The 11,729-nt window shown below is 36.6% G+C and overlaps 1 protein-coding gene across 1 annotated transcript; it reads right to left on the reverse strand.

Annotated features, from left to right (window-relative positions):
* Positions 1-3,673: 3,673 nt before the first annotated feature.
* LOC131160589 (acetolactate synthase 2, chloroplastic-like) lies at positions 3,674-5,953 on the reverse strand. Its single transcript, XM_058116405.1, has one exon. It carries the CDS (start codon positions 5,926-5,928, stop codon positions 3,916-3,918), a length of 2,013 nt encoding a protein of 670 aa, XP_057972388.1. The 5' UTR covers positions 5,929-5,953; the 3' UTR covers positions 3,674-3,915.
* Positions 5,954-11,729: the final 5,776 nt, after the last annotated feature.

The following is an 11,729-nucleotide window of genomic DNA, read 5'->3' on the forward strand; positions in this document are numbered from 1 at the left end:
GAAATTTTATAAGGAGGGGAGAATGTAGTAACCCGAAGAATAATATTATTTAAATAATAAAGAGGGAGGAAAATGGAAATAGGAACAGAAAGAGGCAGTAGACTTCGTCGACAAATACAGGGGTTTGTCAACGAGTGCATGAGGAAATTCGTCGACGAATATAGGGTTTCGTTGATGAAGGTCTTAAGGACCTTGTTGACGAAGGCAAGATTTCGTCGACGAGAAAATACTGAGCGTAGGATTTGGGCTACTCTAAAATTTTTCGACGAAGGGTAAGGTTCGTCGACGAATTTACTGAAGGACTCGTCGACGAAGTGACGTGGCTCGTCGATGAATCCTGCAGTATAAATAGTGCTAAAACCCATTTTTCACATAATTTCAGCGCTGTTCTTCTTCTCTCTCCTCTACGGCTCCCTCTCCCTTCTCTCTTTGATTTTGGCCCCATTAGTCGCCGGATCGACGATCTGAGGCCACCACGACTTTTCTGGCGAAGTTCTCTTCAAGTCTGCCAGAACGGATCGTTGGTGAAACGAAGTTGGAATTCATCCCAAATCCAGGGTAAGGTCTTTTATTCAGTTTTTGGCTTCCTGGTAGTTGTAGAAAATGATGTAGGTCAAGAAATATTGATGTTTTGTTCTGAGATTTATGATTTTCAGGGTGTTGATTGGAGAACCCTACGGGTGTTGGACCCGTTATAGTAGGGGAATTTTAGTAGGAACAGGTAAGGGAAATATGTTATGCTAGGTTATATGAATATGTTTTCAGTATGAAATTATAAATGTTCCACCAAAGTATTGTTTATCGCAGAGGTTTATACAGTTTTCCAAATGTGATTAATAGGTTTTACTGTGTGGCTTGAGAATATAGATATAGTATAGAAACATGTTTTATAGTATTTTCAGAGATGTGTTTTACAGAATATACAAACAATGAATGTATTTTACAGCAATTACAGAAATACCATGATGATACAGTTTTACAATACCATGACATATAATTTTACAGTTCATTACAGAAACACAGTGATACAAATATAGTTTTTTACAGTGTCATGGTTTATACAGTTATTACAGAATCATGGTAAAACAGATAATTGTATTATAGAGATGTATTATATAGTATCAGACTCTGTTGGACCATACAGTTTACAGAGCACGGTACCGTAGCTACATACAGTTTATAGAGTGCAACCACCTATTCAGATAATACGTGGTATAAAGGTCGATTGCATAGAGCCCACGAGTGGACAGACTCCCCATCAGATATGGGTTGAGGAGGGCTGATTAGACCTGGAGTATAGTGATTTATTCCTAGTTGGCCAACCAGGGTAAATCCCGCCTATGGGCCGCACAACCCTGTCATGAGGGGTTAAATCATGACACACAGTTATCCACAGGGAAGTTTATAATTATTATTATGTTTATACAGCTTTACAGAAACAGAAAATATATACATATATTAGCAGTATTTTGAATAGAAACCTAAAGTACATAAATGTTAAGCAACAGGTAAAAGATGAAAACTATATTTCTAGTATTGTGCTTTACAGATTCAGTGATACATGATTATATGAAAACATATTTGCATTATATTGCCACACACTAGTAATAGCATATTTCGTCTTACTGAGTTGTGGCTCATCCTAGTATTGAATTATTTTTCAGGTGAGCCAGTTGGGCGAGCGGACCAGGCTCGCAGATAGAGAGGTCACAGTACTACCCTGTCAGAGAGAGTGAGTATATTTTGAGAGTATTTTTGTATAGCCCTCACCGATTGAGGATATTGGGGGAACAGTGATACGTGTATATTTTGGGAAACATGTTAGTACTCTGGTATTGGTATTATATATATTTTTTCATATGGTTATGTCTATGTGATTCTCGCTTCTCGCTGCTTAGGCTAATGATTGGGTTTACTCCTAGAATGGTATCAGAGCATGTTATATGTTATAATAAATATACATATACATATATATATATATATATATATATATATGGAAATTAAGCAGGTCGTTACAATATTTTCCTTACCTGACTACGAGAAAGCCCCTATGGTATACTAGTTTAACACCCGCAGGCTTTCTACTCAACTCCCTGAAAACCACATTCACCAGAACAAAACATCATTATTTCTTTGTTTCCATCATTTCCTACAACTACTAGAAGGCCAAAAATTGAATAAAAAACCTTACCCTGATTCTGGGAAGAAATTCAACTCGATCCCACCGATGATCCGCCCTGGTAAACTTGGAGAGAACTTTGCCAGGAACGTCATGGTGGCCTCAGATTGTCGATCCGGCGACTGACGGGGCCGAAATCGAGGTGAGATGGAAGAGAGGCCGTAGGAGAGAGAGAGAGAGAGAGAGAGAGAGAGAGAGAGAGAGAGAGGAAGTTGCGTCGATTTTTCTGCGATTAAACTGGGTTTTGGGCTATTTATACTGCGAGATTCGTCGACGAGCCACACTACCTCATCGATGATTCCTGTAGAAAGTTCATTGACGAAGCTGCACCCTCATCGACGAATTTCAGACTTTCCAAAAATCCTCTCTCGGTATCTTCTCGTCGACGAGAGCTTGGAAAATTTCTTGAGTTATTATATCCAAAATGTAATGTCGCGTTCGTCAATGAAGTCTGCTGCCTCCTTCTGTTCCTGTTCCCATTTCCCTTTCTCTTTATTATTTAAATAACATTATTTTTTGAGTCGCTACAAAAATTTTATAGTTAAAAAAAAAATGACATGCAAAATCTGGTCGTTACAATTTTTCTCTAAGAACGACAAATATTGTAACGACACTAAGCACATGGAGCTCAAATATTTGGCCGTTAAGGAGGAAGTTTAGAAACAGACAGTGCTTATAGAACATATTAGGACGGAGCTCATGATAGCAGATCTTTTAATTAAAGGGTTGGCACTAAAGACATTTAAGGAACATGCTGATTGCATGGGTCTTTGTTGTAATCCCTGATGTATGATAGTGGATCTTTATATTTTGTTCTATAACATGTATAATGATATCAATAACGATGTTTCCGAACATTATTCCTGTTTACCATCAATTACATAATTATGCAGATGGATTATTGTTGACAGGAATGGTCTTTGACAAAGACATTACAGAGACATTATGGTTACTTCTTGTTATGGATTATAATTAAGTGATTTGCTAGCATTGTAGTACATGGAAGGGAAGATGTCACTTTAATGATATTTACCTCCATAACTCGTGTTAGTGAGTTATTTAATTATGATATTATGGTAATCTCACTAAAGTATGAATAAGCTAATGTTATGCGCATATTATGGTTATCTTGTTAATCCAAATAAATGTCATTCATATGTGCTAAGTGGGAGAATGTAGAATTATGATTCACATGAAACGAAAGGGCAATGGACATTTTGGATTAATGGATGAAGGTGACTTTTGGTTGTTGAAATTCTGTGAGAGTTAACGAGGAAGTAGAAGAGTTTTTTTCCTATTAATGCCTACTTTTATGGGAAGTGGGATAATGACTATATATATAGGGTTGGAAATTGTCTTCTTGCCACTAATCTTTCTCTCATCAGTTTATCCATACGATCTGATGAAGAATAGAGATAGAGGGTTAAGTTAGAAAAACAATTCTTACAAGTCTCCTTTAAAGACTGGTTTACGTTATGGCCGATTCAGGTATGGTTTTCTTGAACTTTTATTTTTCTGTATGAAGCTAATACATGTGATGACCATGATAGCTAAAGATCCTAATTTAGCAAATGAAATACGAAAAATTTCTTACAAAAGCAACATAATTTGCCCACGTCTTGCACACATACCATAAAGAACTAATCGCTAGTCTGAAACTGTGGCACCTTAACCAAGCCTCAGATTGCATATAAGATACGTATAACGCCTCAAAACAAATACACTGCTCAAATAGATCAGTAGGTTGATCTCCCATCGCCCTCTGTGATTACATCTTTGAAAGCACCACCACTTGGGATCATAGGCAGGACATGTTCTTGATGGGGTACAATAACATCCAGTAAGTATGGCCCAGGAGTATCCAACATTTTCTGAATTGCAGCTCTAAGATCTCCCTTCTTTGACACTCGAGCAGCAGGTATCTCACATGCTTCTGCAAACTTCAACATATCAGGGAATATCTGAGACTCTTTTGATGGGTCTCCTAGATATGTGTGAGCCCTATTAGCCTTGTAGAACCGATCCTCCCACTGCACAACCATACCCAAATGCTGATTATTTAGAAGCATTATCTTAACAGGAAGATTCTCCACACGAATTGTAGCCAATTCCTGAACATTCATCATAAAACTCCCATCACCATCAATGTCTACAACAACGGCGTCCGGTTTTGCCACAGCTGCGCCCATTGCAGCAGGTAATCCAAAACCCATAGCCCCTAATCCACCTGAGGTTAGCCAATGCCGAGGCTTGTTGTACATGTAGAATTGAGCAGCCCACATCTGATGTTGCCCGACACCAGTACTTACAATTGCATCCCCATTTGTCAATTCATCAAGCAGATGAATTGCGTACTGTGGAGGAATTGCCTCCCCAAAAGTCTTGTAACTCAATGGATACTTCAGTTTCTGCTCTTTCAGCTCCTCCCTCCAAGTCGAAAAATCCAGTTTAAGTTTGTCTGCTTTCCTCTCCAGCATCCCATTTATCCCTTTCAATGCCAGCTTCAAATCAGCACAAACTGACACATGCGGCTGCTTGTTCTTCCCAATCTCTGCAGAATCTATGTCAATGTGAACAATCTTGGCCCTGCTCGCGAAAGCTTCCACCTTTCCCGTCACACGGTCATCGAACCTCACTCCAAATGCAAGCAACAGATCAGACTTATCCACAGCATAGTTAGCATAAACAGTGCCGTGCATTCCTAGCATATGAAGAGATAAGTCGTCCGCACAGGGGAACGAACCAAGACCCATCAAAGTGCTTGCGACAGGAATCCCCGTTATCTCCACAAATTGACGCAACTCCTCGCTCGAGTTCACACACCCTCCACCTACATATAAAACTGGCTTCTTCGATTCCGATATCAGCCTAACAATCTGCTCCAAATGTGCCTCAGTTGGGCACTTGGGCAGCCTAGACACATACCCAGGTAATCTAATTGGCTTATCCCAATCAGGAACCACTAGCTGCTGCTGTGTATCCTTCGGAATATCAATCAGAACCGGGCCAGGCCGGCCTGAACACGCAAGGAAAATTGCCTCACGCACAATCCTAGGAATGTCCTCTACATTGAGTACTAAGTAATTATGCTTGGTGATGGACCTCGTTACCTCAACAATGGGGGTTTCTTGGAAGGCGTCGGTGCCGATCATCCCGCGAGGGACCTGCCCGGTGACGGCGACAATGGGGATGCTGTCGAGCAAAGCGTCGGCGAGTCCACTGACGAGGTTGGTGGCGCCAGGGCCGGAGGTGGCGATGCAGACTCCGGGAAGGCCAGAGGCACGAGCATAACCTTCGGCGGCGAAGATCCCGCCCTGTTCGTGGCGGGGGAGGACGTTGCGGATGATGTTGGAACGCGTGAAGGCCTGGTGGATCTCCATGGACGCGCCGCCGGGATAGGCGAAGACGTCGGTGACGCCTTCGCGCTCGAGGGCTTCGACAAGGACGTCGGCGCCCTTTCTGGGCTCATTATCGGCAAACCTGTATGTGAATAGTTCTGGGGTTCTGGTAGTCGCGGTGGTGGTGGGAGGGTAGCTGGTGGCGGAGGTGGCGGTGGCAGCAGCGGCGGGGGGCTTAGAGTTTGAGAGGGAATTGGAGATCTGTAGTGGTCGAGAAAGGGTAGAGCTTCGGGGTTTCGAAGAAATGGGGAGGGTGAATCCGGAAATGGGCATGGGATATTTGGGTGAAGTGAACGGAGTCTTGCAGAGGGAGGTGCCGGAAGCAATGGTCGCCATTGTTGACCAGCTCATAGAGGAAGAAGGAGCTTCTGTGTAGGATTCTGAGGAGAGGGCGAAGGAGCTCCCTTTAAATGGCCGTTGAAGCAGCCGCAAAAATTCAAAATAGTGAAAATACATGAAGTTACCAAAATGCACCTAATTTTTTTTTATTGCCTTGAAAATGCACCTATTCCCCCCCCCCCCCCTTTTTTTTGAGATTTATGAAATGTGAAATAAGAATGTCATGAAATAAAAATATAAAAAATTAACAGTTGACATGAATAATGGAATATAATTTATTTCTTATTTTGTATTTGATCATATAGGTTTTGTTTACTTCGTTTCCAATTTATTATAACATTCCGATATATTTAATTTCAATTCGATAAATCATTTCAATTGTTAAATTTAATTTTTTTTTCTCTTTTTATTATTGTTAAATTATATAATTTTACAAAAGATATAATTTTTATTATTCAATGTTAGACTATTATATATTAATACACATAATTCTTCCCTTTCTAAATTTCAAACAGTATTAATACAATTGATTAATATATTTCAGATATTAAATTGAATTTGAGTGAATTTGAAAAAAAATTTAATATAATTTTATATCATATTTTATTTAAATTTAATACAATTCTAAATTTGAGATTGATCAAAATATAGGGTTAGAGTTTGTTTAGATAAATTATTCATTTTATACACCTTTTTTTAATCAAAAATAAAAATAATAATCTTGTGAATTTAAATATCATTAAAATAAATATATATCTCAAACAATAAAAATATTAAAATCTAATTGCAAAATATTTTTTCTAATTTCAATTGTCGTGTATAATAAGATTATCGTTGTAAAGTCAAATTTAAAAATATAACAATTAAACAAATTAATTATAATTATTTTTACTTTTATTATAGTATTTCTTAATTTATATGTTTTGCAATTTTATTATTTTAATCATATTTTTATAATATTATTTGGTTTAAAGACGAAAATGACCATTTTTAATTAAGTTTTTTTAATATCTTTTTTAGCTTTATAAATATTAATCAAACAATTTATTGGGTTCTAGTTTCCAGCTTTTTTTTTCTAATTTTTTATTTTCATTTTTATTTTACATTCTTATAATTTTTGACAATAATATCAAACGACCCCTAAAGAAATAGAAGTGTAAGTGTATTTTCACTATAATTGTGATCTCTACTTTTAAAATGAAGATCTTCCCTCTCTTGATTTGACTTTTAATATTCCAAAATGCCCTATAATTATCTATAAATATTTCCAAAAAAAAAAAAATCTTACTTACCTATAAATACTTCAAAAGTACCCTTGAATTTGGATAAAATGTAATAGAAAATATATCGAAACTTGTTCAAATTCACCCAAATTCAAATCCAAAGTCTGAAATTCATGTACCAAAAGGTGACTTAACTTTATATGTTAAGATTGATATGATTGCACCATATCTTAATTGAGTTAGACAGAGTTACCTTGTAAAATTATATCGATTTTAGTGTATAAACTCAATGTACTAAATAATTTTTGTCAACAAAACCGCTCTCTCCTTTTTCTTGAACCAACACATGGGAAGCATAGTAATTGAATTGTTCCATGAAATTATTAAATATAAAAAACTCATTCCACACAAAAACACCCAACTCATGTTGAGGCATATGTGTCATGTGTCTCAATTCTAATGGTACAAATATTCTAAAAATTTAACATTTGTATAAGTCGTCATTTTCTAAATGCCTAAATATAGTGCATTACTTTGTTCCACCAGTTGAAACAATTTTGTTGAATGAATGTTAGCTAATTAGTATTCACCTTGGCATTATACGACGAATTTAAATAAATATGTCTTTAAAAAATAATTAGTTTACAAATTTACAAATAAGTTAGAGGCTCAATCATACTGTTGTGTAAAACCCCAAAATATCCATAGCGCAATTAATATATATTTGTATGTAAAGAATTAAACACACAATGTAACACTTTAATGGTGAATATAAAAAACAATCCACAACCACAAGTAAATGAAAGTAAGAACAATCACAATGATACAAGGAATTATGTGGTTTGACAATGCCTACATTTACGAGAGCAAACGATAAGGATTCAATATCTTCTTGTGTAAATTACAAGAATAGTACAATCCTCTCAACAACTATCAACTAGCACTCTAAATATATTAGATATAAATATATATATAGTTTCCAGAGGTTTTCCCTCTAAACCCTAACCATATTAACATTCTCCTTTTAAAATTTAAAATCTGTGTTGGGTGTCTTTAGCCAACCATCAACGGTTTTAGTCAGAATGCAAATTATTTGAAATCTTGCTCTAAACCGTCAATGGTTAGAGTCTTACTGTAACGCCCCGACCCGCTACCTGGGCCCGGGGTGCTACTTTAGTGACGTCTGAGTACCTGATACCATAATCATCATAATAAATGCAAAATAATAATAATAATAATAATAATAATAATAATAATAATAATAATAATAATAATAATAATAATAATGAAACATTCTCCAAGCATACATTACTAGAGTTCTAAATTTCCTTTATACATAAAGGTTTCCAAATATCTATATTATAACCCATAATACAAAAAAAATCCCATCTCAGTCTATACAACCATAATGCATACTCAGGGCTTCAAACCTAACTTACATGCAGTACAGTTCTTACTAACACTCACAAAAAATCTATCTAACTATCAAACTACCCCAGAGTACGCTAAACCCGACCTCGAGATGGTCCTGAAAAGATAATTTGTATATTGGGGTGAGACACTTTTCAATAAGAAAGATTAAGTTAATATCAGTGTGTGGTCAACATGCATTTGGTGTTTACAGAAAACATTCATTCCTCATTTAACTGAAAATAGCTATTTACATTGAACTCTCTTTTTTACAGTTGAAATACTCATCTCATTTTCATGACATAAAACAATTCAGTAAATAAGTAACAACATTTACTTAAATCTACAGATATGCATAAAAGACAATCCCTGTGACTAACACCATTTACTTCCCCCATGGTATGGATTGTGCGGCCCAAAGGTTGGACTAAGCCTAGGGTGATCAACCAAAACGAAGTCAAACATACATTTGCATCTAACTCCAACTATGCAGGCATCCGCAACTTGCTTGTGTGGTTCCGATTGCCCTACCACATCTTGAAAGTCCGGGCTTCTAGGGAAGGTAGACCCTCTACCAAGGCTAATTGGCTGAAACCACCCTACACTGCTATCTAGAACAGTGAGGGCGCACATGGCCACATAATGAATTCCTAGTAACGGTACTGTACTCATAACATAACAAGTCCTCAGGGTTCCTACAGCGTATCATGCAATTTAAGTAATAAAAATCGTATTTCAAACTCATTTCATATAAAGCCTGTCATTTAATAACTCTAGTTAAAACATAATCCCGGCCCTCGCGGCCGTCATATAAATGTCGGTTCACAGCCGCTAAACATAGTCCTGGCCCTCGCGGTCGTCATATAAATCTCAACTCACAGCCGCTATATCAAAACTTGGACCTTATGGCCGTCATATCAAATTCCTGTATTTTCAAAAATAGTTCTAGTATTTCACAAAAATTCCCAATTTTGGTTATAACATAATACCTACATATCATTCACCTACCACACCAGTTTCCATATTTGAACATAGTCGTAGGCCTCCAAGAAAACATAGTATATTTAGTTTAGAAAACAGATCCATGCTTTTCATCGTTCATTTTTACACAGAATAGCATAACATATATCCTAAGTTTGAAAAGGGTTTATTTGAACAATTAGGTTTTGAAACCACAATTGAAAACATAAATATACTTACACCGAAAATATTTCAAACGATTCAAATTCATTAAAAAAGCTGACTTAACTTAATCCTCTTACCTGTTTCTGAAAAATAAACCAAAACGGATAGAAAAACCCGAAACCCTAGCTTTTCAAACCGGAAAAAACACAAGATCCTATGAGCTAGAAGGAGAGAGAGTGATCTAGGAGTTAGAGGGAACCCGAAGGAGTCTTATAGTAAAGAAAACTCGAAACCCTAGCAGAGCTCAAAAGAGGAGCTTTTGGAAATTCTTAAAAAAAATGAGCTCACTTGTAACGACCTAGAATATATTGATATTTAAATATTAAGAGAGAGAAAAATGGAAATAGAAAAAAAAGAGGCTTTGGAGATAATAATAATAATAATAATAATTTCAAGGAAATTGCTAGGAAATTCGTCGATGAATACAGGATTTCGTTGACGAATACATAAGGAAACTCGTCGACGAATACAGGGCTTCGTCAACGAGTACATAAGGAAATTCGTCGACGAATACAGGGCCTCATCGACGAGAAAATACCAAGAGGGGTTATGGGGCAGCTTGAATTTGTTCGAGGAATACAGGGATTCATCGACGAATTTATTGAAAGATTCGTCGACGAGATGACGTGTCTCGTCAATGAAGGTCGCTGTATATAAGGGGAAAACTCAGATTTTTATCAGTTATCCGTGCCCCCCTCTCTCTCTCTCTACTGCTCTCTCTCACTTCTCTCTTCGTTTCCAGGCTTGTTTCTCGCTGGATTGAAGATCTGAGGTTACCACGACACTTCGGGCGAGATTCTCTGCAAGTCTGCCGGAGTTGATCGCTAGAAAAGTTGGGTTGGATTTCGTCCCAATCTCTAGGTAAGACATTTTATTCAGTATTTGTCTTTCCCTCAGTTATAAGAAATGTTATAGGTAAGAAAACATTGATGTTTTATTCTGAGGGATTGTGTTTTCAGGATGTTGAGCTAGGAATCCTACGGGTATAAAGCCAGAATTTTATAGGGGCTTTTCAAAGTTAAGGTAAGGAAAATATGCTATGCTAGGAGTTTTCATAATGCTATTAGAGATTTCATAGACACATATTTAAACCAGTTTATTATACAGTATTTACAGAATATGAGTTAAAATACTTGTGTGGCATGAGTAGATTTTTATGTAATGAAGAATGTATACAACTGTTATAATGTATCATACTATACTGAATATACAGATAGAGATATATATTCACAGAGATTCATATACAGTTTTTATATGAGTAGTTTCATGAAACAGACATATATATATATACATACATATACATGTATACAGTGCTATTCAAATTAGTATTTATATTAAAGCTTTATACAGAATAGTATGTACAGAGTTAGTATGCCACGTTTCCTATTACCATAGCATACAGAGTATACAAGCAGAGAATATAGTTGACAGAGAAACATACAGATATATATATAGAGGTAGCATCAAGATGCTACAGATACTGTATACACAGTTTATAGTATTTACAGTACAGAAAGATAGCATTATGGTAATTTTGGAAACATGGAGAAAATAATAAAAGAGTATATATGTATATAGTATAAGATCCCTGTGGAAAGATTACAGATAGATATAGTATGGATATAGATTACAGAGCACGGTTCCATTGCTATTTACAGATAGAGTGCAACCACATATCTCAAATAGTATGTGGGTACCGTCAACCGTGCTTGGAGATGTTGCAGCTCCCCAGTTCACTAGGTTAAGGGGGCCGATTTGATGAGGTAGTAGCCAGTCCCGAGCCTAGGAGAGGATGCAGTTTGACTGGGCTGAGGTAGAGTAGAGTATGTTGACTTATCTGGAGGGCCGACCAAATGAAGTCCTGCCTACGGGCCGCACAACCCTGTCATGAGAGGTCAAATCATAACATACAGAGTCCCAGGGAATAAGTACAGTTATGTATATGTATACAGTATTTATAGTATATGATGAGTATAGTATGATATTATCAAATAT

Source organism: Malania oleifera, chromosome 7 (genome assembly GCF_029873635.1).
Source record: "Malania oleifera isolate guangnan ecotype guangnan chromosome 7, ASM2987363v1, whole genome shotgun sequence".
Taxonomy (NCBI): Eukaryota; Viridiplantae; Streptophyta; class Magnoliopsida; order Santalales; family Ximeniaceae; genus Malania; species Malania oleifera.

Bases quoted from the DNA above. Each gene is read 5' to 3' on its own strand.
- LOC131160589 (XM_058116405.1), bottom strand. From the start codon at position 5,928: ATGAGCTGGTCAACAATGGCGACCATTGCTTCCGGCACCTCCCTCTGC.